Consider the following 27,254-nt stretch of genomic DNA (forward strand, 5'->3'; position numbering starts at 1 on the left):
AATACCATCAGCAAATTACGAGACCATGAGAACCAGGAAGCAAAACTGATTACGATCAAAAAAGTGAAATTCACAAACAAATAAAAGTCTAGTTTTGCCCGTCAAAATGAGGGCAACATGGCCAGCACTCGCAAACTGAGTCAGCTCCCTCCTCCAAATTCACATGGCTATTTTTTTCTTTGTTAATAACAGTACACTGTCCATTTCTTGTTGACTTTTTGGTGCCTTTTTTTTTTTTTTTTTTTTAAACACCAGGTTTTTGACAGAGTCACGTTTCCATCTTTTGCCTACATTCAGCAGCTCTAGAGATTCACGTGAAAAACACAACATGTTTTTCCACTTCCAACTGTAGGATACAGGGATGCACGGAAAATATCCAACACTGAGCTACTTGCTGGAATAACCATGCACCAGCCAGCCTGAGAGTGAAACTAAATAGATACGCCCAAGGAAGATAAATGGAAAGAAATTAAACTTCTGACTGCTCTGTGTTAGTTGTTACTCAGCCTTTACTCAAGTGAACGCTGATCACTCTTTCCTGCAAGAAGCCTCTAGGATACACGCAGTACAACCAACACACGTAAAGATTACTCCTGCAAGAAAAAGCAAGCTGTTGTATTTTTCACACAGATAACACAAACAACAAGTGCCTTAAAAATAATACTGATCTGACCCTCACTTTTCCCACATCAGGTGTTGGAAGAGGAGAATTGCTTCTGGAAAGTCTTTCTGGGTAGCACCTTGTAAGGATGCTCGGCGCTGCCGGCTCACCTCTGTGTAACCTGTGGACATCAGCAGCCAGCTGCTTCCTGCAGCCTCTCCCTTTGTCCATCAGCTATGCAGAATGAGAGAGAAAGAAAATAGCTGCTAGATTTAATCAATTTACCCTGCATTTTTCCCCCCTTTTGCTATTCTTTGTACATCCCCGACTACAGTCTCAGCATCTTCTGGGAATAAAGCGCTGTGTTTTACTAACAAAGGAGCCACTTAGTACTTCAAGATGAAGCAGAGATTTGCAAAGAAAACCTTCCAGCTGTCCCCGGGCTTCCTCTCACATTCACCCTCCACCCAACTCAGCAGCCCACCAAAATCACTTTTTGCATTTCCAAGCAGTGGCAGAGCTTTTCCACCTCTTTTTAAGGCTTTTTTTTTTTTGATGTGTGTGAAGGGTGGGGAGGCACAACACCACAGACAACCTCAGGATCAGCAAAAAGAGGAATAATTCAATATTTACATACACCCTTTCACTCCTGCAGCAACCTCACGCTGATTAAAAAGAGGCAATTAAGCATAAAGAACAGCCATGTGAGAGCAGACCAAAGGTCCTTCAGCTCAGGATCCTGTCTCGGACTGCCAGCAAGGGCAGAACCAGAGGGTAGAAGCCCAGGCAGCAATGGAGCTATCTCTGCCCCAGCTCATCTCTCCAAGTCCCGGCTCCCCGAGTCAGACGCTGCCACCGCCGCAGTGAAGAGCCATCCTCAGTCCTCCCTGAATTTGACTTGTCCTTTCCTGCAGTCGTTTCTATTTCTGCTCTTTGCAAAATCCTGCGGCAACAAGATCCATCACCAACTTGCCAGCTCAAAAAGCCCTTCCTGGTGCTCTCAACCCGCTGCCTGAGAAGAGGGGGCTGAAGCCAGGCACAGATGCTCTGCTTGACCCAGCCTGAGCAAAGAAACTCACCTTCGCCCGGCCGCCCCGGCAGGGTTCCTGCTTCCTTGGGAAGGAGCAGCATTGCTGAGGGGTCGCAACGCCCGCCGAGGCAGAAGAATTTGTGGGGGCTGCAGACAGCCTGTGCCCCAACTTTAACCACGAACCAGCCCTGACAGCTCGGTGCAATCTGCCAGCCTGGGAGAGAAGCACAACCCCCAAACTGCCATTGCTTTTAGACTGAAGAGAAATTTAAGGACAGTAGTAACTCCAACTCACAGAACTTACGCAGGTACTGGACCAAAGCGGGGTCATTCCTCAACAAAAGAAATCTCAGCATAACAATTTTTCTCTTGCTGCTCATGCTTTCTCTGCATCAATTTATGAGCCATTAACAGTGAGGCACAAACAAACAAGAAAAGCAGAAGACAAAAATGCTATCTTAACAAAAAACAAAAACAAAAACAAAAAAAAAAAAAAAAAAAAGGAAAGAAAGAAAAAAGCTAATACCTTACCAGCTCTGGATTTGGAGATTTAACCCTGCTCAGAGCCACAAGCTCTGGGAACCCCACAGGCCACCATAGGTTTCTGCCACCCCCAAAGGGCACAGGAGCAACAGAGGCAGACTGCCTTTGGTGGGATGCTCAGAGGGTCCCCTCTGCTGAGCTGGGACCCACATTTTCATCCCAGTTTTAATCTGAGTTAGCGAAAGCCCTCCTACCAAAGCAAGAGTTGATTGTATCTTAACAGGTGGTTTTGCAATGAAGAGGAACTCTGACTGCTAAGCCTTCCTGGCGAAGCGGCAGAGGCAGGGAGGTTTGCTGTGAATTGTATCAGCATTTAGGATATTGTTTTTCCGAGCTACAAGTTGAACTAAAGTCAGTGAGAGTGACAGCTTCACAGCACCATTGAAATATGCTGACAGTTTCCCCTGTAAATATTATAATCACAGATACTCCCAGGGATGTTGGTTTTTTTCTTTTTAATAAGAGAAACATTTTCTCCTGAACCTCTTTCAAATGAACTAGTGGTGAAATAGTTCCTTCAATCTCAAACTTCCAAATAAAACCTTTTGTAATTTCTGCGTCAAAACTTTTCCCCTTAATTTTGAATTACAAAACCAGCGCCAATAATTTGGCTTTTCGCTTAGTTTGGGACAGAAATCAGTGACAGACTAGCTGACTTTCCTCCTGGGTGGAGAAACATTTTCAGTATTCTTGACATATTCCGCGATTTCTCCAAACAGCTTTTACCTTCTCTCCCTTAGTAACGTGGAGAATAACAGAGCTCTGTGTTAGCTTTTTCACTGAACCAGCTCTCATTTTTCACCGAGAAAAGCTCCTACCTCTGTTGCACTGCCTAGCTCCAGCACAGTCCTCTTCCTGCATGGACTACAAAACACTTCACAAAACACATGCAATAGGTGGGGAAACTGAGGCACAGAGACTCATGGGATCTGCTAAAAGCATCAGTGAAACAACCAGAAAGCACAGATGACAGCTCTGCCCAACATACCAAGGAGAAATTATCCTCGTTTGTTTTGTTTGGGGTTTTTGGTTTGTTTATTGGGGTTTTTTTTTTGTGTGTGTGTGCTTACTTTAGAATACTTTTAGAACTAATTCACTGCAACGGCATTAAAACTTCTACAGCATGCAGAGAACCTCTAAATTATCTGAAGCTGTAGCTTGGCCCCCGCTTGGCAATGCTGGCTGGGAAACACACCCTCCGACTGGGAGTTGTGGTCCTTTTTATGCTCAGAGAGCAGGGTGGCTATCGGGGAAACACAGCTCCTCTTTTCCAGGCTGACCAAGCTAGCTCCAGAGAGCTGGGCAGCTGGCAAGGGGCAACATCAGGAGTAAATGGGCTCCATGTAAGAGACAATAAACGAAACTGGGGAGGTAGGTAGAAGGAAAAGAGAAAAGGACAACAACAACAAAAAGTTCTCTGGATAACTTCTTGGTTATTATTCTCGGGGACTCTCCAGCCGCAGCACTGCGGCACACGGAGCTGAATCGGGGGGAGCTGCAATCACTGCCTTCCCCGCTAAAATATACACTTTTCGAGGCAGAAATTGCATTTTTCCAGGTTCTGGAAGGGGAAATGTTCCGAAGCGCTGTGGGAGCGGCGCTCGCCCCGGCCCGGCCGCAACGAAGCCGTCCGGGACGGTCCCTCCCCGCCGGGCGAAAGCGTTTTGCCGGGAGGATGCTCGGGGATCCCACGGGCGGTGGTGCAAGAAGCGGCTCCTTTTTGGAAGCCTTCCCCGCATCTCCCAGACCGGTTTCCTTCGGGATACCGAGCAAGCCACGTCGGATGCGAGGGGAAGGGAAAAAAAAAAAAAAAAAAAAAGAAGAAAAAAGTAGTAAAAAGGGGGTTGGAAGCGGCGAAAAGGAAAAGAAAAGCGAACGAAAACCGCATTTGCAGTTTTCGTTCGCGTTTCGTTTTTCTTTTCGCCGGCAGCCGCAGGGCACCCCCCCGGGCCGGGATTGAGGGGAGGGGGTCCCTCGGAAGCGGGCCCGTGTCCGCAGCCGCGGCCCCTGCCCACCCCACGGGAGACACAGCGGGGGCGGCCACAACGAAAATCGCGGGCAGCCCCTGCGGCCGGGGCTATCTTTTATTAAAAAACAACCACCAGAAAGCAGAGGGAACGTACGGGGGGGTCTGCTGGCCCTTGCACACCCGCCTCAGCCCGCTCCGCCGCGGTTCGCTCTGTCTGACAGCGCTGCTGTTGGAAAAGCGCAACCGGCGCTCAGAAAATGCCGCGCAACGTGCCGGCGCCCATCCCCGCAGTCGCGGGGCTGCTGTTTATCGGCTACTGGCGTTCCGCAGCGAGGACACATTGGGACGGGCAGGCCAGAGGCTGCTCCGCGCCCTGCCCTGCCCGCCGGGCCAGGATCTGGCCCGCACCGGGAGAACCGCGGCTCGGGGAAGCTCCGTATCGGCACTCGGCGGCTCAACTTTGGAGCCGCGTACGCACCCTCGGGCTGTTTGCGAAAACGATGCCCCGGGGCGGGTCGTCGGACAATCGTCCCGTCCCCATCCAGACCCCCGAGCAGCTTCCCGGTGTCCCGCAAACCACGGCACCGGTCCCAGCCCCGACGGGCCGGAGGGACGGGCGGCCGCAGGGCGGCTCAGCCGCGCCGCGCCTCGTTCAACCAAGCCCCGTGCTCAGCCCCCCCCCCCCAACCCCGGCAGGCGATGGAAGAGGGGGCTTAGCCCGCGGGCCCGATCCTGCCCGCCCCGGCCCGCGACACTGTTCCCCGGCCCCCCCGAGGGCAGGCAGAGCGGGACCCGACGGGTGCGGCACGACGGCCAAAGGCAGCTCGTCGCTCCCCCTTTCCCGGGATGCGCTTTTGGGGTGTGTGTGGGGAGCAAACAAGCCTTTTCGCACGCCGCCGGGGGCCGGCCCCGCCAAGGGCAGGGGGGCCGCAGGCTGCCCGGCCGGCGGTTCCTCCGGTGGCTGCCCCGCGGGAGCCCCCCTGCCCCAGCAGCGCGGCGCACGGCAGCGGCTCCTCGCCCCCGGGAGGGACGGAAGGGGGGTGGGGTGGGGGTGGGGGCGCACTTACTGTCCTGCTGCGGGGTGTCGCTGCCGCTGGTCAAGCCGGGGGACTCCAACAAGCTCCGACCGGGCTCTCCGCCTCCCTCGTCCGCCTGGGCGGCCACCATGTCACCCGCCTCCTCCAGGTCCAGCAGGTGACTCACGGAGAAGTTCTTCTTGGCTTGTAAATTGTCCAGGCCGGCGGGGCCGTCGAGGCGGGCGGGCAGCAGGGCCTGCCTCTCCATGGCGTGGGCATAGCTGGACGCCATGGTGTCGAGCGGGGCTTTTCTGCCCTCGCCCCCCCCCGGGCGCCCACCGCCCCCGCTCCCCCCCAGCCGCCGGCCCTTCGAGGGGGGGATGCGCAAGGACCGCAGGGGGGGGGGGGGGGGGAACGGGACCCGACGGCGGCGGGAGGGGAAGCCCGAAGGGGAACGGGCAGAGCCGGGCTTAAAACATGCCGGAGGGGAGAGGAGGAGGCGGCGGCCGGCTCGGGGCGCCGGGGCGGCGGCGCGGGAGCTGCCGCCGGCCGGGAGGCGCAGGGTGGCTGTGGGGCCGCTGGGGCGGGTGCGCCCCGTCCCTCCGCCCCCGCTGCCGGCGGCTCCCTCCCTCCGCCGCTCTCCCCTCCCCTCCGCCCGCACTTCAAACGGCGGGGGCGGCTCCGGCCGCGCCGGGCACCCGGGGGAGGGCGGCCCGCGGGGCCCCGCCGGGACGTGGCACCGGCGCGGCCCCCCCTGCCGCTACGCGCCCCCCCGGGACCGGGGTGGGCAGCGCCGGCCCCGCCGCGCTCATTAGCTCTGCCGAGGGGAGCCCCCGGTTAGGGGGTGAGAGGGGTGCGAACGGGGGTGGGGAGGGTCCCCCCCTTTCGTCACCCGGAGCTGCACCTGGAGGGGGGGCGGGGGCGGCCCGGGGGAGCGCACCGGGGGCAGGGGAGAGGAGCGGGAGGAGAGAAATAGCGAAATGAGAAATGCAGATGAAAAAGCGACAAAGGGAAATGGAAAAGAGAGCGTGAACGGGAGAGGAAAGGAAGAAGAAAAACAGTGAAAAGAGGAAGAAGAAGCGCAACAGAGAACTGAGAAGACCGGCCGAAAGGAGAGCAAGAGAGAAGAAGAGAAAGGGGCAGGGGAGGGAGGGCCAGAAAGAGAAACAGCAATGAGAAAAGGCAGGAGGAGCAGGCACCCAGAGCTCCTCAGGCCAGCCAAGAGGTTCCAGCAGCTCGGCCCGGCACGGCCGGCCCCCCCGGCCGAGGGCAGGTGGGGGTGCAGGGGGTACCCCCGCATCCTGGCGGCAGCAGGGCTGGTGGCCAGGGGCAGGGTCCTGCGGGCCAGGAATGGCCGCTGCTTCCCGGTGGCTGGAGCCTGGGCTCCAAGCTGCCACAGCCAGCCCAGAATTTCCATCCCCCCTGATCTGGGGAAAGAACATTTGATGCCATCAAAGGGCTCCAGATTGAAAACAGATGTGCTTCCCCGAGCCTCTCCATGCATTTAATTAAGGCACAGGCATGGAGGAGACATTTTCATCATTAGTTTGCTTTCAGGCCCCCCCCTCCCCGGGTCCCAGTTTACCCTTCGTAGTCTCAAAAGACCCAAAAGAGCATGGCAGGGCTGCGGGGCTCTGCTGTCGCTGGCTTGGGGGCAAGCAAAGCTGGTGGCCACAGGCTAGAAAAGCCAGAAAAAGCACCAGGACAAGGTTGCGTGTGTGCGTAGAGATACGTGGGTGTATATACACCCGAAACACCACGTGTGCATCCGTGTACGCGCTGGCGTAGCCCTTCTTCAGCATGTGAGGGAGCGTTTCTGTGCAATGTCCTGTGGTACATGCCCACATGTTGGATGGGGAAGGAGCTGTCTTCATGCGGCTGTATCTGGCTGGCTTCTGTGTGCCCGCAGCTTGTACCCTGGCGCCCAGGGTCTCCAGGTTTAGGCACAGCAGGGTGGGTGGGAACACAGCCCTGTGAGCTGCCCAGTGCATTAAACATCCTTTTCTGTGCCTTTCCCAGGTACTTGGCTGCCTTCATTCTTGGTGAGTTGGGTTTTACCCTCATTCTGCATGTTCTCCTTCAAATAGATGTTGGACCTGGCTTTTCTGAGTGGGTGCTGCAGAGTCCCAGCCATAAACATCCCTCTCTACTGGCGGTAGGGTCTGCTCTTAGCTCCAGGCAACCTCTTCGGTGGGAGTGGCAGCAGAAGCTGCAGAAACAACAGGAGTTCTCCATGCCACCTTAACCAATATCCTCACTGATACCCCTGGTAAGAAGCATTTCTCCTTAGATTCCCCATGTCTAAGGGCATCCTTCAGACATCCCTCCCTCCCAGCCCTGGGGTTTGGGAATGCAGCCCAATAGCAGCAGATGCCCTGGAAAGATGGTGGGTGAAAGCATGTCGGTGCTGTTAGTGGCCATATCAACACGTGTGCATCCGCCACAAAGGGAGAGTCTCACCTGCAAGGCAACAAGGGGGCCCAGCTCTAAGACTGTCTACTGTGGCTTTACCCTGAAGCGAGCCACGGGTGCCCCCCATGCATAAGCACCCACAAGCCAAATAGCAACACGGGATGCCAGAGTCACATTCTGGAAGTAGCCTAAACACTTCCTTTCCCAGGTGCCTCCTGCAACACAGCTGGATTTCTGTGACTGGGTGGGAGGACTTTGCTGAGGGACAAGATGAACCCAAGGGAAACTCTTCCAGCTCTGTCTGTCCCAAAAGAAAGAAGGCTGGGAAGAGCGGGAGGCCTCCAAGACTGCAGAAAACACCACGGGGCTGTGGCTTTTCTTTCAACTTGCTATGACCAGACACGCCCTATGCCAAGATGCTCTTGCAGTATGGGAATGAGCATGGTAGGAACCTCCTGGGCTCTGAGAGGGATGGTGACCATGCTGCCACCATGGCTAATGAAGCACCTCTCTCCATAGACCATCCTTCAGGGCAAAGCTAGTCTTTCAAAGCGATGTGGCCCTGTGCCAGAGGGCAGAATTAGTGCAACATCCATGACACTCTGAAGTAGAGATAGTGCAAGGGGAAAAGTCCCATCAGGAGTAAGTAGTTGTATGTGCTCTTTGTAGCAGGGTGTCCTATTGTACTGGGGATCTGCACAAGCTTGAGGGGATGGGTGGGATGGGTGAAGGGATCTTGTCACCTGCAGGAAATAAGTCACATGAGAAGAAAGTGATGGGCCAAGTGGCCCATGAAAGACAAACAGGAAAGAAAGAATCAGAAAGATGAAGAGAGGGAAGGGATGAAGCACATGCTCTCTGAGCTCCTGGGTGAGCAAGCCAAGGGGTCCCAGGGCCCTATATAGCTGTGGGTCTCAGCCTGCCACTAAAACAGAAGTAGGACCCTCTGCAGGAGAAGCATGAAGCGTTCCTTCATTAACTGTTTCCTTTAACTTGATTCAGTTTTCTAAAACTTCAGCTTAGAGTACAGGCAGGTATTATCCCTTACCTGAATGCTCAAGGGTATTGCCTTCTAGTGTTCATCTTCTCCCCCTCCAGCAGCGAAGGCAGAAGAGGATGGGACATTTGCCACCCATCTCAGATGCATCAGTTTCTTTCCGTGCAAGCATCCAATAGCCAGCCCACACACAGTCTACGGCCTCCAGGAGTTTCTGCAGAATAAATAGCCACAGGACGGGAATGAGCCACACCATGGCCTGCTGTAATCCAAAGATCTCAGCACGTTTCCTCCTGTTTCAGGTGGGGAAACTGATGCAAAGGCAGCTTGTCCTTGGCATCAAACCCAAAGCAGAGGTGATAGGATACCCCAGTCCTCCTGACCCTGAGGCTGGTAAGGACTCCCAGGCCACAGATGGCCCAGGACAGCAAAGACGTGCCATTTCAACGTCCCACAGGCCATCAAGCAGTTACCTAGGCATCTGTTTCCCACCTCACCACCAGCCTGGTGTCAAGGTGAACAGGCAGCTCCTGTTCCTCACCATCCTCCCATCCCACCTTCCCTCTCCAACGTGTGCCTGTCTCTCAGCTGCTTACAGCCACATTCCCCCACCTTCCCAGGCTGTCCAGCTGATGATTGCCTCCCACAAGGCAGGCACCTCCGAGCCTCTGCTGCCGGTGAGGAGAGGAGAAACCCCCAAAGGTCCTGAAACAGCCAAAAATCTGCTGGGTAAAGCCGCAGGTGACAAGCCAAGCCTCACAGTGCAGACAGACCCCAGTCTGGCCCTTCCTGCTGCCAGAAGCAGTTATCATTTTGGAGGACATCAGTGAGACTGACCAGCTCGAGCCCTGCCTCAAAACCCATCTCCTCTGCTGTGACCATATCTGATGCCCAGGGAAGGTGAGGCAGAAACCACAAACTCTCCCCTTCTCCCTCCCCTAGTTGCATATGAAGAAGGAGAAACCCAAAGATCCTCACCTCTGCGGATGACCAGCACATTCGCTTCTGCTTTCTTTTCTCATGGAAAATTACCAGCTCAATCTGCAGGGTCAGTGAGAAAGTCTGTAACCAGAGTATTTGCTCCAGTTCCAGAAATTTCCCATGAAACCCAGCACTGGCAGCTCCTGTGGTCCCCAGTTCCAATATATGGCCTACCCAAGCATGCTATAAGCCCTCAGAAACATTCCCCTCACCTTCACATCTGTCTGAACAGGGGCTTCCTAGCACTGCAGTCTTGGTGACAGTTTTCAGGTACAGCAAACAGGAGCTGACAACCCTCCCAAAGGGTCTTGCAGCCAACAAGAAATACTCAGAGCAGATGAGCAGCTGGGCAGTAATAACATCCCCAGAGCAGCTCACACTCCTTGTAGCTGGCATTGGTGGGATGTGGGAAGGCACCAAACACTGAGTAAGCCAAGCCTTCACCTGCTCAGCTCCCACATTCAGCTCTTCTGCACTGACCACCACATCACATGCCTTTCCCAGTACAGACCACCTACTTGCTTCAGGTGCCCTAAATATCTTCCTTTTTACCCGACTAAAAAAACCCCAAACCTAACCAAAAAACAGGCAGAAGAACCTGTGGAGGCTGTGACACACAGGTGTGTATTCTCAGCTGTCTAATAATATCATGGCACTCAGGTGATGCATTTTGCTCAGTGAGGGAAAGTAGTTTGGGTCTCTCTTTCCTACCTTATTTTCAGGAAACTTGTCGGCATGTAATGTCTTAGAGCCCCTTTTTGATCTGCTGAATTTGTTTCATCCTAGCAGTTTAAAAATAATATTGCAGGAGTGCAGCAGGAGAAGGAGGAGTTAACAGCCAGCACCATTGCGCAGGCTTGTGCCTCTAGGAAACCTACCCCAAACGCACACACAATTTATTACTGCTCTGTGCTTCTTGGCCTTAACCGTGCAAGGTGCTCAGCTATTCTAAGACATGCTGGGTGCCCTCCAGCACAGCATGCTCTCCTGAGGACCTTGATGGGGGGTGAGCAGTTTAGATAGCTAATTCAGAGGACAGGAGGGCACAAATGATGCTTACTCCTCTCCTAGGCCCATAGGGGCAGCTGCTTTGAAGAGAGAGCGCTCTGAGACAGACCTTCACCCCTCTGCACCCCAAACCATCAGCTACAGCTCCCTTAGGGGCAAGCTGATGAGAAGCATTTCTCTGCTGATGGCTGCTGATGGATATCTGATATTCCAGCAGATATCCCCACTGCTGCATTCTGTTGGTGATGCCTGGGTGCTGGGGGAGCCAAATCAGAACTCTTTTGCCCTGGCAAGTTTTCCTCCCATCACCTTGTCATGCTGGTTCACTGCAGTGTCTGGTCTCTTGCCTCTTTGCACTTGCTCTACCCAGGGCTGGATGAGAACTACGCTGAGACAGAGATTGCCTGCAGGAAGGTGTGAGTGCCTATAGGTGTATCACCTTACATCTGCGTGTGAGTGGGTATGTATGCACACATTCAGGTCTGGAGCCAGACCTCTCCCCCACAAACTCCTGCGACACACTTGGGCCAAATCTCCCTCTTTTCTTTCTTCGCCACATAGAGGTGCATTATTAGATCTGTGGGGATCAGGTAGTCTACAGTCATTTCAAGCTGTAAACTCAATCAGGGTTTCTTTTAATCCCAAACATCTTGATATCATCTGGAAATGCCATGAGCAGTTTATAATTAGGGTTTAACATGCAGATTAATACCAGCAGCTCCAGGGTGAACAGACCATCAGAGTCTAATCAAAGCTTAAATGGGGCAGCAATTTAAAACTGAGATTTATTATTCCTCTGCATAATATTTTGAACCAGGGGCGGAGTTCAAATCACACACAATCATTCCTGGAAGTGCTATCACATCTCCAGTTGGAGCAAGGTGACTTGTTACTGGCTCATGGGGGTGATAAATACTAGGCTTCAGGAACTTATTTAGGAATATCGCAGCACTGACACTGTATGAGATTTAGAACCTGAGGCAGGAGAGCACTTGCACACATGCACAACGCATGGAGCTCCAGCCCCACGTGGATGGTGGGGCAAGGCCACACACTTACTTCTTTTTGTTTCTGGGTGCCAGTTGTAATAAGGGAGGTGGCCCCAGGCTACCAGCTAAGGGGTTTTCTGTTTGCCATCTCCTCTGGCCATGTGTGGGTGGGGGTGAGGAAGGATGGATTGTTACTCAAGGCAGGGATAAAGCCACCTCACAGCAACAGAACCATCGAACTGGTACCGTGCAGCAGGTTTGATGGCATGCTCAGCTAAAGGCTGGGGAGGGAGCTCTGGGCCATGTGCAGCCAGAGGAATCTCCTCCTGAAGGGTATTTCTGTAAAGTCCCATCTGGATGGACCATGGGAGCACCCCCAAGTCTCAGAGGTGTGATTTGCAGCATAGGGGTAGCTGGGCTGTCTGTGCAGCACCTGGCTTAGAGTTTTCACTAGCCGGGCTCCTACCTTTTCAAATCTGCCTTGCCCAGCCCTCCCCCCGCCCCAGTTAGGGCTGGAGCCCTTCCCTTGCCTTGTCATTTATAAAGCGCGAGTGGAGGAGGGGGCTGGGAGAATGGAAATTCGTTTATCAGTTTGTCTGTACAAGTCCTAGTTTTTAGATTTCAAGACGGAGTTTCAGCAGTTGCCACCTAGCTTTCAGCAGAGATGACAAGCATGTTCACCAGCTGGCAATGGCAAGAACTCCTTTCCTGTCTTCTTTTTCTAGAAGCATTTCACCAAGTGGAAGAGGGACTATGAGTTAGGGAATGTCCTCATCTCCAGCCTGGATGGTCTGTGGGTCTGAACTGGAGTCCAGCTCTTCACTTCCCTGGCTTTGCTCTTGCTGGGGGTGCCCATGTGGCGGTCGGCAATGCCTCCGCAGGAGGTGCGTGTCAGCACTGCTCTGGGATGATCCCAAGGATCAGCACCACGTCTGAGGTGGAGAGAGCAAGGTGACACACACTGTGGCCTCGCAAGACAACTTCAGATGGGCATTCCACCAGGAAACTGCAGCAGTATCAGCACAGACATCCCCCCACCATGGCTTTGCTCCAGCGGCCGGGAGCCGTGTGGGCAGGGGGTGACAAGGCAAGGTCCTGCAGGGGAATGGCGCTTGTCTTCGTCACACTAAGCCTGCTCCATCGCCTTCAAGGACTTCAGTGAGGTTACCTGCCTCAGGAGCCAGGACTCTGCCTAGTAAGAAACAAGGCTGTGGCCCTTTCAGGTTGCCTGCTCACCTACCACGGCTACCTGGGGCACTGAGATGGCCACCAGAACCCCCCCACCAGCCAGCTAGACAGAGCTACCCAAGCTGAATTACGGCTAAGATGCATGTTCCCAAGGGCTCGGACTTGAGCTGGCTCCAGAGCTGGCTGTGTAAGGAGCCATGGGTTTGGATAAGCCAGCCATTTAACCGGGGTTTTATTACCAGGCAGCGTAACAAAAGCACTCAGAGGTCACCTGGGAACTTTAATCAGCACCGAGGGTCACTGGATAGCAGGCTGGGCGGGAGGAGGGCAGGGCCCAGGGCACGCAAATAAATAAATAGATGTATTGAAACCACCTCCCTTTCTCCAAGTGATCTCCCCTGTCTCCCCCCTTCCCCATACACACTATAAAGACCTCCGCTCTTTACAATCAGACGTTCAAATGGCCCTCATGTCCCCAGCAGAACCTCCCAAGATCTCCTGTAAATTTAGCTTATAAAGAAGTTTATCCACAAGGTTTGGTTGTGGGTTTGGGGTTTTTTTTTTTTGGTTTTGGTTTGGTTTTTGGTTGTTTTTTTTTTTAAATCCCTCACTGCTGGAGATGAAAGTTCAGTCTGCTGGACTGCTCTTGGGCTGGATATCAGATATCCCTAACCCCAGAGAGAGAAAGCGTCCCACCAGCTTCTCTCCCCTGCAGGAAAGAAAAAAAAAACAACAAAACCCTCCCATAATCAGAGTCTGGGCAGACAAATTGGCACCACTGTTTTCGTCTTTTCTCCCTCCGCCCCCCTTTCTGGAAGAGGACTAACCCTTTGGAGCACAGTCGCAACTCACAAATATTTGTGGGTATTATATTGCAAGAGGGAAAAAAAAAATCCAAAGGAAGGTAACTGTTAAAAGCTTAGTCCCTCTCCCATGGAAAGCGGCTTTATGCACGTCCATAAATCTCCTTTGTAAGTGGTCATTAAAATTGCGTCTTGTTTAATTTTTTTTTTTAATCTCATTTAAACACTTTTTCTCATCTTGCAAACAAATGATGTCATTGGCAGGCCCAGTAATGAACTGAAAAAAAAAAAAAAATCAACTTTCTAATGTTTGGGGGGGCTCTCTCAAAAAGCAAACATTTCAATACCAGTCTGCTAATCCAGCCAAATACTTCAGCATGTGCTTAACAACCAACTTGTATTTAAGTGCCTTGCTCCCACAGGGACATCTGTCCACACCCATCTTCATGCACAAATAACGTGCTTAAAGCGAGGAGTGTGTTTAAATCGTTGGAGGATGAGAGCCCCTGGGCCTGGCTTCTGAGCTGTTACACTACTCATTGCATGGGAAACACAACGTGATGGAGACCCCACAGCATGTGGGTGCCCGGACTGATGGTCCTCCCTCTCCTTCTGCGACCTTAAGACTGATGTCCTCAGGGTTTCCTGCATCGCTGTTTTCTTTCTAATAATCAAGCCCGCCTCTTCTTTTTGCCCACTGCTCAAAAGACAAGGCTTTCTCCAGATGCCACAAAGCATCTTCCACCAAAGCAAAAACCATCATTAACCTGCACAGCCCCTTGCTTCACAGATGCGCCCTTGATACTCAAAACGCTGTTTGGTTGAAAGGAGCCTTGTCGGATACTTACGTTGTTTGGTTTGGGTGTGTGGCTGCAGTTTTTAGGTTTGTGTTTGTATTTTTTTTTTTTTTTTTTTTTGGGGGGAAGCTGTTTTAATGAAGTGGAACCAAAACCAAATAGCAGGCTGTGCAAATGGGGAAAAATAAATGTGAAACTTGAAAATGAGTAATTGGCATGGTTTTAATTAAAAAGCGGTTAACTGTTTCGGGGTGAAGAGCATGGGTTTGAGTTGACACCGTCTGAACCCTGGAAAGAGCATGTTAAGCTGTTCACCATGTTGTGGGTTAAGAAAATGGGAAATAAATACATCCCAGCCACTTGGAAAACTAAACCATCTTTAGGGCTCAGCTGTAAACTTTCTTCAGCAATTTATTAGAGTTCCAGAAAACACTTGTTGAGTAGCCTTGGCCTGTAATAAATATCAGTCCTTGTTTGTTTGTTTTTGTAATGGGAACAAAACCACATCTTTTTCTTTCTAAAGTGGATAATTTAATTACATGGCAAGAAACATTTTCATTGTCCAGAATACCCAGAGAAGATTGCCATGAAACTTGCAGTTCAGTGGGGAGAGGAGGGGAACAGAGCCAGCTGATACCCAGAACTGGTTTCAGGTAAGATTCCCTGGTTGGCATGTCCACCTGCGCTGAAGATGAGGGTAGCACTGGGTTATCATTACGAAGTGGAGGTGGAGACAGAGGTCTCTGCATGGGGCAGTTCTTCCACCAAAGGACATGGAGCATTGAAGGGGCAAGGCAGGTGTGAATGAAAGGGAACGAGGGACAGCATAGCGAAGGGACTTGTCTGGGCCACACAGCAGGTTCGAGGTGGCAGGGGGAGCTGAGCTCCAGCCCCCCGTTCTCAGCCTGCTATGCATGATTACAGATTTGTTGTGATTTCCTCCAGAAAAAAGGAAACCTCAGGTTTCTGCCTCCGCTGCCAGCAAGGAGTCTGTCACATCCATGTGTCAGCGCTGCTCCAGGAGCCTCGCTCAGCTGCTCGCTGACACGTTCTGCGTGCCTGGTATGGGCCTCTTTCAGACCAGCTCCGGTAAAATGGGTGTTGTTTGAAGGCAGAAACCCACCTCTGTCCTGCATGTCACATCTGATCTTGTGCTGGCTCTCAAACCTACCTCCAATCCAAAAAATATTAATGTTTTCTTCTAGAGGCTGAAATACTTCAATATTTCTTGCTCTGCAGGCTGCCACCTCTTCAGTGGGGACCTGTTCTGGCCTCATCAGTAGGAGGCAGGTGGTGGCGATGATCACAAGTATGTCTGGATGCGATACCCTGTGAGAACAGGCAGTGCTTGTGAGCATCCATCCCTTTCCCTGTCCCCATTTTGGGGAGCGTGCCTTGCAGCAGGAAGGAGAAACAGGAGTCGATCCTTTAAAATCAGTTCTTGGTGGGTTTGGTTTGCCCACCCTCTGCAGGCAGCCTGGCTCTGGGCTTCATACTAGAAAAGTCTCTGAGCTGAAATAGCTGAAGGGGGGTACTATCCAGATCAGCAATTACCCAGCGCGCTTTCCCAGGGACAGCCCAGCAATTATGGTCAGCAATAAAGAAATCTGACGGTTGTCAAAACACAGACCCTCATTCCTTCAAGCTCTTCTTGAGGGGCACAATTAGCGTGCTGATGTGATTAAAGCCACGTTGGGCTCTGTGATAGGAGAGCCAGATGCACCCAGATAACTCCTCCGAAGCCAGCCGCTCGAAACCAAGGCATTGGTTACCTGATTTGTAGCCAATCAAGTAGAAATCAACCATTCCTGTCCACATAGCTACATCATGCCGTTAAACAGCCAAACCCTCTTCTCTTACATGTCTTTGAGGGAGATGAAATCCATATGGCCCAGAGAGTGAGCGCAGGCTAGGGATGGAAGGAAGGACAGAAACAGCATTTCTTCAGGACAGAAGACAATGGAAACGTTTCCACTGATTCCAATAGGTTCTGAATCAGCGGCTGCAACCAATTTTCCTCCTAAATGGACTTCCATATGTCTAAAAAAGTCTCTCAAGTGCTGGAATTTGTTACAGAACAAACCTGTACTTTATTACTCTGCTCCCCGACTCCAAGTGTTTCTCCCTTTAAATTCCTTGGTCAGCCATTACTGGGCTTTAGGGTTCGCTTTCGAGAAATGCATTCACTCCTAAAGCAAACACTTTCCACAAAACAGAGAAAATCCTCCCTCCTCTGCCCCCAGACTTCACTTTGCTGGGAACTTGTGTCTTTAGCTTCATCAGAAAAATAAGTGGCTCTATGTGCAGGGGAAAGCACAGGGAGGAAATCAAGTTCACCAGACCTGAAACCTTCTCTACTTTACAGATAGCCTTCTGAAACGCAGATATTTGGGCAAAAGCCTAGCAAAGCTGATTTTTACCAGAAATTTTCCATTTTCCACTTCTCTAAAAATAGAAGAGATTTTATTTCGCCCTCTTTGTGACAAGCATCTTTAAACGAAAAGACTTTTCTATTTCCTCCTTTCATTAAATTGAAACAAAAATTGGCAGAAGTGGGCCTTTTCATTTTCATCAAAAAACGTTTTGTAGGGAAAGACAATCGCTTTTCTGCCCATGATATCCATGCTACGTACTACACTTAAAGCGACTTAGGAGCCTATGCACCATTTTCCATAGCAGTTTAGGCACTACAAAGGACGTTCACACGACCAGCTTCACATCCATATTCCAGTGCTATCAGTAAAGGTTAAGCAGTTAAATACCTTTTATCTTGTCCTGAGGTGTCAGTGAAAGCCAGGCTTTCTACAGCGTCTTGAAAAATATGGCTTAACTTTGATTAAGTTCCTAAAACCTAATAGAACTTTTAGAGCTTACTTCTAATGCTGTACTGAAATGGCCATTAACATGATAGTTTTCAAATTCATCTATCTGAGCAAAAGTATTTTCAATTTCCTTGCAATGAAAACACAGGAAGAAAGTTTCAAAGCAACTCCCCCTAGGACCATCCCTATGGCTCCATTTAATTCACAATTTTAAGAAGTTTCTAAGCTTCCAAAGTATTTTTTAGTTGATGTTAACTTTAGTTTAAGGGTGTTGTTTTAAAATGAAATCTCAAAACATTTCATTAGAAAACAAAGCCAAAACGTTTGGATTTCTTTTTCTTCCCTTGCCAGAACAGTTTGTCAAGCTGATGTGAATTCACAAACATTCTCAGTCAACCTAAAGCACAATCTTTGGCAAATAAATAATTTGCCCAAAAAAAGAAGCAATTATCCTGTTCTAAGAATAAGGATAAAATCCATCCATGATTTTAAGTGCTCACACTGAACAATGATGGAGTATTTGGCCCCAATGATAGAAAAAGAGAAATAAATTTTGCTTATTACTTTACATGTATATTTATACATATCTGAAATTTATATACACGCACATACACACACGGCCCTTTCCGTCCAACATGAATGTTTTCAACACAGAAAAAGTAAAGAGAAGAGATTTAGTGCTGATTAGAACAAAAGTCGTACTGTACCTTACAGATTTCAGCATGTCTCATTAAAACCAAGCTTGAAATATACATATCCTTTAATAAATAAAGCTTAAGGTACATAAACACTGCAGCGGATATAAATTATTTTAACCAAAGTATGTAGGGAAAAAAAAAATTACTGGAACACCATGATCCAGGGCATTTTACAGTAAATTGGACTTCATCAGCGGTTTTGCATTTTTATTTGATTTTGGAGTTCCTCCACTAAAGCTGTAAGTTTTGTAGAGTTTATTTCACACCTTGTAATTTAGAACGTTACACTCCATCGAAATTCCTCTCAAAAAAAGGACCCGAGTAATTAATGTCTTTGGGCTCAACGTTCATTATATCCCACTAGTGTGAAAATTCATAAAAATAAGACATGGGATTAGGAGCTTAACAGCCTCACACATTTGCAGAGCTGCTGCATTGGCAAATATTCCTCTGCCCTTTCGGAGCAGAGCACTCTCCTGGCTGCTCTCATTTGTTTCGTTGGATCATCCGACTCATTAGAAAGTGCCTGAAAAGAAACCTCATGTCTCGTGCTCGTATGTTTTTTTTCTTGGAAGCAGATAAATAAAAGGGGTTTGGGCCATTTCTTCCCATGTTCTTCTATTTTCTTCATTTGGTGGCAGCATGTGCTTTAACTCCTCATGGAGACAATGGGAATTTTGGCCACTTGCAGCAAGGGGACTCCAGATGCCCTTGGAAAGGAAGCAGGACCTGGGTTTTGATTACTGAGAGCTGAATCGCTTCCTTTATGAAAACGCCCTGGGTTCTCCTCCCTGGTTCCAAGGAGGTGGAACAGCTCCGGGTTGAATCACAGACTCCGTTTTGCCTTTGGCGGATTCACAGATACAGCGGGTGAATTTGTGCAGTGAACAGTAACTTTGACCAGAGTTTAATTTCGGAGGGACATAAACCATTCACAAAGTTGGGCTGAATTTGACGAGCACCTTTTGCCAAAAAAACAAACAAAACCAACAAGCCTAATACAGGAGGCTCTTTTTTAAAAACTTCAAAACATTTCATTCCAAAGTGTTTTCAAAGCAAAGAGGTTGACTTCATGTAGGTGTTTCTGAAATGAGCCTTTTGGAGGTTTTATTGAAAAACCTGACTTTAGAAAAAAATGAAATTAAACTGTAAAATGGAACATTGTGTTTCAGATCAAACACCGTGTCCTAGGTTGACTCAATATTTCTGGTTTATTTTATCTTTTTTTTTCTTCTTCTTTTTTTAAGACTGTCTCGTTTCAAAACAGAATTGCTTCATTCCCTGGTCCCCTCCCCCAGGTATCTGAATTTGACCACAGTACAAAGCATCCTTTATTCACCCAGGTCGCAGTCATTCACCCCAGGACATGGCTAGCCAGAAACCCTAAGGGAGCAGATCCACACAGCTCTCCCTGCAGCCTTGGCTACTCAATTTCCTTCCAATTTGGGCAATTCCTATCGTGCTGAAGTCCCTTCCAGATCTGAGTCACTCACTCATCACAGCTCCCTCTCTAGTCATCGGTGAGAAATTCTAGCCCAAGATCCTTAGGACAAGCCATACTCTGAACATGCCACTGGATTCCAGAGGGAACCAAGCTGTCCAGTTTGGACTGGGAGATACCTTAAGTGAGGGGATGTGAAGTCTGCAACAGATCTACTCTTGGGCAGAAGGTACTACTGGCAATGGCTGTTTTCATTACCACACGTGGCTGTGGAAAGGAGAACCTTTGTCCAAGACAGATCAGCTATTGCATCTGCCCTGGAAATTAATTTGTCAGCAACAGCTGGGAAAAGTGCATCAGCATTCAAGTACTTCTGATGTTTAAGGTCACATTCGCATTACCTTTCTGCCAAGCATTTTCTGGCTGTAAGATGGTGCATGATCACCGATCCAAGGAAGGGCTTTTCAGGAAGTTCTCCAAAGAAGAGCATGCCAGAAAAAAAGGTCCATTTTATTTTACTTTGCACATTTCTAAGCAATACAATTAATACAACTGTTTTAGCATCCTAAATGAGGTTTACACATTTTACTGCATGAACAGTGCTTCTAACTGAATGCAGTTAGTACACTCTTAAAAAAAAAAAAACCAACCTGCATATCTTCTTGGAGCTTAATGAAAGAAACTCCTACCTCCAAGCGTGATCTGGAGACTGTGTGTGTGGCAGCTTCCCTCTGCTCTCCAGCCCTAAAGAGCTGTTTTGTGCTCAGAGTAAGCCACCTTCGCAGTGAAAGGGAGAGGGGATTCTAAAGAAACATCAGGGCTGCTCAGATGGGTGAAAACTGGGAGATCTCTCAGCAAAGTTATTCTTTAGTTTGATCAAAAAATCTGTCATCACATACTCTGGCTGGTGAAGAGGTGATAAAATCATTCAGCTTTAGGACACGGTGCAGTGCTCTCAAATTTAAATCAGATGGAAAGAGAGACAACTCGTTTGCAAAAGTAGTTAGGCTCTCAGCAAGGATTATGACTCTTACCATTTTCTTATAGTTGCATATTGAGCATGGTTCAGAGTTCCCGTATAGCAGTAAACCACCACCACACTTCTCTCATGATCTTATCTTGCATCATAGCTCTGTCCCCTCATAAGGACAACCACAAAACAACCTGGTGCTGTTATCCATGTGAGCATGCAGCGATCCAGTGCTTTGCTTGCTCTGAAGATATCTACATGAGTTGACGCACAAGCATGAAGATGAGTCACAGATGGCTCTATTACTGCTGGAAACTCAGTGTAGATCTGAGCAAATTTTGGATGCTTCCCACCATGCATACTTCACTCCCTGTCTCACTGCAGAGCCTGCTGTGCAAATGCTTTAAAGGGTAATGCAGAGAAAGGGCTGTGCTTTGGGAAGAGGAAAAACCAATCTCCTCAAACACAGTTAATGGGGCAAGAAAGCCCAGGTTTAAACTGCAGCAGTGGAGTTTCCAGTTAGACCTCAGGGTAAACTTCTACTGCGGAGAGACAGATTCTTCATCGCTGCAGGGTGCAGAAACTATTGGACAGTTAACTGTCAGGACAGACAGGGGGGACTTGGATGATGCTATGTGCTAGAGGATGTCTTGAGGTCCTTTCCAGTTCTATCATTCCAGAACAGGAGGTCACCCCACTTGCACCTTAATCTTGCTTGGAAGGTGCACCTAAAAAGACAGTCTACAGGTCGAGTCCACACACAGCAGCTACTGAAGCAGCAATTATAAGAAATAACACTAATACAACCTTCCAGCAGGAGCAGAGCACACGTTTCTTCAGGGACACATCCCCACAAGCATCAAACATACCTGCACAGTTAAGCAGCACCGAGACAGAAAGTTTTGCTTGAGGGTACTCAGGACTGGATTACAACTGCTGTGACCCCATGCAGCAAAACGCTGATGCAGTGTATACCGCTCTGCCTAGTCAAATTTATCCTCTGAATTGTTATGGGGTAACTTTAGTCCAACAGAATTCATGCCAGACGGGGTATCGTATGTCTTCCTGCAGCCAATGTAAAACGTGAAGCCAATATAAACACTATATAGCATGTTCTAGCTAATTCAACACAAAGCAACAGTGTGCACACACCTGATCTGGATCGTATTTGTCCTGCCAGGTGATTTTGCAATACACAGACTGAGTGTTAATGATGTGGAATCCTAGCCCCATCTATTGCCCTGACAAGCCCTCATCTAGTGTTTCCTGCTTAAAAAAAAGCCTCACGTCAGTTCAAGCTCACGTGCAGCATTCAGTGAACCTGATACCATCCTGATGAGTTATTCACAATGAGTTTTCCCACCCTCAAGCAATCAGGCCTACAAACAGCCTGTAGGGAAAGGGATTTACGCCTCTTAGTAGAGATGCAGGAAGGAACACTGATGTGCAGTGCCACTACAGAAAACTGCCCGGCAGAAGAGTCCCAGCCACCAGCTCTGAGCAGCATGTGAGACAAGCAGCCCTTGATCTGCTCTTGCCAATAGAGCCTGCTCATAGCCAAGTGTCCAGACTGGTGAAGGTGTAATTTGAGGCAGGACCCTACTAAACTTGAGGCTCTACATTATCCACCACACAAATCCAGCACACCTGTGCCCAAGGCTAGGCTCTAGCAGGGCTTTCTCTATAGACACCACACATGTCCCATCAGCTCCACCGACCACCTTGCAGTGATTCTTCCCAGCTAGGGCTCAACATGCAGGAGGTACCAAGGCACTCCTGTCCTCCAAATCTATGCTCTTGTGTCCTCTGAGAGCATTTTACCTCCCTCTCCAACCTGTTCCTCCAACCCTACAGGCCAATTGTCCTTGGCCTTCACCCACCTCTCCGCTGTGCCCCTATTCTTCAAAGCCTAAAACTTTGGGCTGAATACTAGAGACTGTCATCACGCCTCTTGGCTTTGAGAGCAAGGAAAGGTCTAGACATGCCACAGCTCTATCTCCTGAAGGCAGCACAGCTATCGGGTGAGGGCTTGGACTAGGCTTGGCTAAGTTTCTACAGCAGGAAAGTGGCAGTGGCATGCTAACCCCCCCTTACACAGAAACATATCCCAAATGCACCGTTGTAAATGCCTAGGACTTGCTCAAAAAAGGAGAAGCCTCTCATTTCAGGGTTAGCTGGTTATTTCTGCCACAGAAACCCCTGTGTCAGCACCTGCAAGTATTTAAAATTTTCAGGCTTTCTTGTATTTGTTGTTACCTGCCTTCTGGTTTTGGAGCCCGTATGTTAGATGGTGCTGAGTTTTCAAGCTTTTCTCCATGGGCATGAGGCCACCAGCTGACCCACGGTGTGCACAGCCAGCCAAAGCTCTGTGGAAGTGGGATGCGAGCAGACAGGGCATGGGGATAAAGCTCTAGAAGGAAGAGGGAAGATCTGGCTTCAGGAGGTTTAAAAGGACCCTGAGAAAATCTCTAAATTGAGAGTTTGGTAATACTGAAGGGGTGGAGAGGAAGGAAAAAATTTAGAGAAGAGGAGAAGGACTTCTCAGCGTTGCTTTATGTTAATGATAGCAATGCTGTGTCTAAACTGACCCCCTGCCCCCTCTGAACACAGAATGGCTGCAGAGGTGATGCCCAAGCAGACATGTGTGGCAGGTGTCCCTCTGGGCTTTGCCAGTGCCTGTCTCAGCACTGGTTGTAAGAAGCACCCCCACTATCCCGAAGACAAGAAGGCACAATTTTAGCAGAGAAGCCTGGGGAGGAATTGTCACTGCATCTTCTTTAAGGACGTAAGCCTGGCAGGATGTTTAGCATCTTTTCTGTCTGATGACTACAACAGCTGGGAAGAGCAAAGAGAAGAAACCCAAAGAATCGTCAGCTGTTCTTTAGGTCCGAAGCAGAAGCGGGAATCTTCAGGGCCAAGCAGGACCAGGAAACAAAAGCTCTGAATTCGATTAGTTGTGTACCAGTCGGTCCTGTAAGAGAAGGCAAGTTCCTACCTTGCATGGATTCCCTGTGCTCTGGTGTGCAGCTGAGCCCCTGCCGTCACAGGGTGGATGTTTTAGTGCCTGGCTCTTTTTAACTGGCACATGTTAAGAGCTTTGAATTAACAGGTGCATAAAAACTGTCAAAAAACACTTAGCTCTCAAGACAGTCTGTCGGTAGTATTAAAAATATGGTTTTATGTAACCACATTCTCTCAACACTTGCTGGGTATTACGGCATGGGAAAGTCACTCGCCCTTTCCAAACGAAAGCAGCGATGTTTAACTCTCCTGCAGAAGAAGAAAAAAAGAAAGAAAATGAGAAAGGCTACAGTTCCTCTGATCTTGCCAGGGAATTGTTCCTGTTTTCCACCCTAAAGGTAGCTTTCTTCCAGCAAAACAGGACCTGCCTAAAGCTCCAGACTAAGAGACAAGCAGCCCAGCGGGTCAAAAGGCCAGTGTCTTGTAGCCTTACTGAGCTGGAAGTGAGGGATTTTTGGCAACTGAATGGGAAGATGTCTCACTTGCTGACTGAGGAGGCGATATTTACTGTAAGCGTGGTCTGTGAAAAAAACCCCAGAGCTTAACAGAGGTTTAGAGCTAGAAAAAAAAGCTATTTGTGCCCATGTTTCTAAACCAAGAGCTTTAGAAAGTTTTACTTCTCTTTCTCCCCTCAGTCATGTGCCCCAAACATCTGGGATCCCAGAAAAGAAAAGCATCAGGTTTCCAGAGTGGAGAGAGTGGTAAGACACAGGTCCAGGAGAATTTTTAAAACTCTCGGAAAGCATTTCTGAAATCAGTTCCCTTTTAAATATGTAGCAAATACATTAAAGTGGGCTTTGGATTAAAGTTTTACTGCCTCTTGATAAAAGCCATTCGCACCTTTGATGTGTTTGTGGATGGCAGCCATCCCAAATGCCTTCCCCAGACCTCGCCCCCATCAGGAAGTCTCCCTCCAGCTCTCTCCAGGAGTGCCCAGATGGGTTATCATCTGTCACCTCTCCAGAGGTGACCAACTCAAAACAGCCACCTCTGGGGTCACAGACACGGTAGGTGAAAGCAAAGATTTCTGAGTGCAGGCGTTTAGGATGTCATGGTGAACGTGGATAACCCCAAAGCCTGGGAGAAGTGAGAAGAACAGCAGGGAGCTGGCCTTCTGAAACAGGCTGTGAGGTTAATCCTACTAGGTTTTAATTCTGTGAATCAAAGCACTCCAGTATCACCCTGTGCTCACCTACCTTCTGCTCAGCCCAGTGGCTCTCAGGAGCCCCGGTTATTTGCGTAGCCTAGAGGACAGATGGGTCCATGAAGTTTCTTGACAGCTGCTGGAAGGAGGAAGGGAAGGTGGTTGAATGAGAGAAAAAGAAAACCTATTAGTGGCTTGGGAGGGTTTGAGTAATGAATGCCTCCAGTGCCACAGGCAGTTGGGTCAGAGGAGATGGACTAGGCTTCGAAAAGCAAATTGTGATTTCTCCCTGAGAAAAGCAGATACAGCTTTGGGGATGGCAAGGCCAGAAGGGCCCATCGTGACTATCCAAGTGCAACTGCCAGGCCAAAGGAAGTATTTTCCGAGAGCTTCTCAGGTTCTGCCAGCGAGAGCGTCACCCCCAAGAGACTCACAGAGGGACTGTCACTGACAATACCAGATATGCTGAGCAAGTCCAGGAGCGGGAGCCTGCCTGCTTGGCAGTGCTGGTTTCCTGCAGAACTGGTTAATGTCAATGAGACTGATGAACACTCCACAGTAGTCAGAGGATGCAGTGGGATGTCATGGAGAAAAGTCCATTGCTAAATATTTTGATTTGAGGAATACAGAAAAGAAAACAATTGGTATTTTAGCAGACGGCGGGGGGGGCGGGGGGGGGGGGGGGGGCGCGGGGCGGGAAGAGATCTGGAAGCAAGAAGAAAACCCTGCAGAGAACCAGGCATGACTTTTTACAACAGCTGCAAGATGTTCTTCTTGGAGGATCGGAGAAGCATGTTAGAAAAGTGCTGGAATGGTCCTGGTTCTTTATGAGCACATCCTCATGCCAAATAGTGTCATCTTCTCTGCCACGAAGCTAACCACCGAGACATGGGACCAGCTGCAGCTCACACGATAGCAAAGCCAGAGACACAACTTCTGGGACATCACTGGCACTACAGACAATGAAATATGCACAATCAGCAACAACAGTCATCACCTAAACAGCTACAGAACTACTCAAAATACGGTGCAGGGTTTCGGGTGATATTCAGAAACGGAATCCAGATCTGAATTGGGAAAATTTGAAGAAGATGATGTCTGAATTGGATTAACCTCTCCCTGGGACAGAAAATCTGTCTACCCTGGAACGGCAGAAGTGCCTCAAGCCTGCAAAGACACAGCGTTTCACTCTACCTAGCTCATGTGGCAAAGGCAGTGAGCATACTGAGCACACATTTCAGCACAGGCTCACAGCACGAGTCTCCAGTGAGTTTATAGTTTGTTGCCCAAACGAACAATCTGAGGGACAGTCGATTTGTGACTCTTCAGCCATACCATACACCATCAACAAACACTTCTGGTGGGGTACCCTTGCTGGGCTGATGCCTCATGACCTCCTAAGTCTGTGGTAGTGCAAAGTATTGTTCTTCCACATGGAGAAAGGAAAGAAGCAAGATAACCTGGCTTGCTGAGACACCATCTGCAGGATACCTAGCTCCATCCTTTACTGAAAGTCATACCAACAGCAAGTTGCTGTTATCTGCTGCCTAGGAATGACTCCCAGGGCTCTTCATCCCTTCAGCTCTCCTGGGGACACAGTGGTCCACAGCCATGTGGAGGCAACAGTCAAGAAGGTCAGCAGCCCTTTAGCTACACAACCTTCTATTTCTGGAATATTGTTGCTGCTGGACCTTATGACTGCAGTGCAGCGAGGGCCTCACAGCACATCAATTGCTAGTGAGATGCCTTATGACGTTGCTAAGCTTAAAGTTCATGGAGTGACTGTCCTTTGTTCTACTACCTCCTTTACTGGCCCTTTGCAGGAGGAAGCTGTGTATGTGGAATAACTCCATGGGGTCTCCTTTAGGACTTTTAGGTACTAATGCAGAAGCAACATGAAGTCAGCAATTATGCATTTGGAGCTGCTCCTGATGTGTGTCAGTGAGACCTTGACTGCTGCTGTTCCATGATAAACCCATCGCAGTACTTGTTTAAGAGTTCCCAAGCCACAGAGAGTTCAGATCAATGCCTTCCCAACAAATAAGCAGACTGAGATCTTGGGCTCAATTTGGAATGCCCAGAAACCAGAAAAAAGACCCATTACTACACACTGCAGAAAAAGTCAGGGAGACATTTGAAGGGGCAGATTCAGCACTGATAACAAGAGGAGCACACCAGATGATCATATTATGTTCAGATAGATCATCAGCACTACCAACTCCTTCAGAGAAAAGCAAGAAACCTTGCATGGGGAAAGTCGGAGGGCTGTCATTCAGGGATTTATGTATGGCCCATGTTTCACTTTTATTACCCGCAAAGCAATTAAGGTTGGTTTGGGTGTTCTTGTCGTACTCAGCTCCAGCTCTTGCAACCAGAGTCAGGGAGGGCCACGGCTTCAGCCCATGCACGGCCTGGGTGAGCAGCGATGCTGCTCCTTCATTCAGCCACCTTGCCACATCCTCCCCCATTCTGCAAAATGCAAGAGACTGAAGAGGTGTCCCTAGCACTGCAGCTCTCACACTGGATGATTTATATCCACTTCAATGACATCACAAGGCACAAAATGGGTTCTTCCAGCTCTTGGGCTTTCATTCTTTGCTGTGAGGAACCTCCCAGGTTTTCTCTTACGGCCTGCTGAAACGCATCCCAGCACTCCACCAGAGAACTGGGCTTGCAGGGCACCATGTCCCATCTCAATTAGCCAGCAATCTCCAGAAAACAGCACAGCCCTGGAAAAGGGAGTCATGCGTTCGCTACCCAGCTCCAGAGTACAAACACAGCGCCTGGCCTCCCCCCATGCTTTCCAGTCCCAGATATCACATCG

General features: G+C 49.5%; 1 protein-coding gene and 1 long non-coding RNA gene across 3 annotated transcripts in view; one reads left to right on the forward strand and one right to left on the reverse strand.

Moving 5' to 3' along the window:
- PRRX1 (paired related homeobox 1) overlaps positions 1–5,733 on the reverse strand; it is a 40,456-nt gene extending 34,723 nt beyond the window's left edge. The window contains exon 1 of one of the 2 annotated variants that reach the window (XM_080407463.1): positions 5,211–5,728. In XM_080407463.1, the coding sequence (XP_080263589.1) occupies positions 5,211–5,451 (241 nt within the window). In that variant the 5' untranslated portion in view covers positions 5,452–5,728. Of the gene's footprint in view, positions 1–5,210 lie in introns of both variants that reach the window. The other variant, XM_080407464.1, reaches the window with a different exon arrangement.
- Positions 5,734–6,471: 738 nt separating this feature from the next.
- Positions 6,472–25,124, forward strand: LOC308071684. The gene is made up of 2 exons (XR_013931271.1): positions 6,472–11,017; positions 12,272–25,124. It is a non-coding gene; the product is annotated as an uncharacterized lncRNA (long non-coding RNA).
- Positions 25,125–27,254: the final 2,130 nt, after the last annotated feature.

The sequence above is a fragment of the Falco punctatus genome (genome assembly GCF_963210335.1).
Source record: "Falco punctatus genome assembly, chromosome: 11".
Lineage (NCBI taxonomy): Eukaryota > Metazoa > Chordata > Aves > Falconiformes > Falconidae > Falco > Falco punctatus.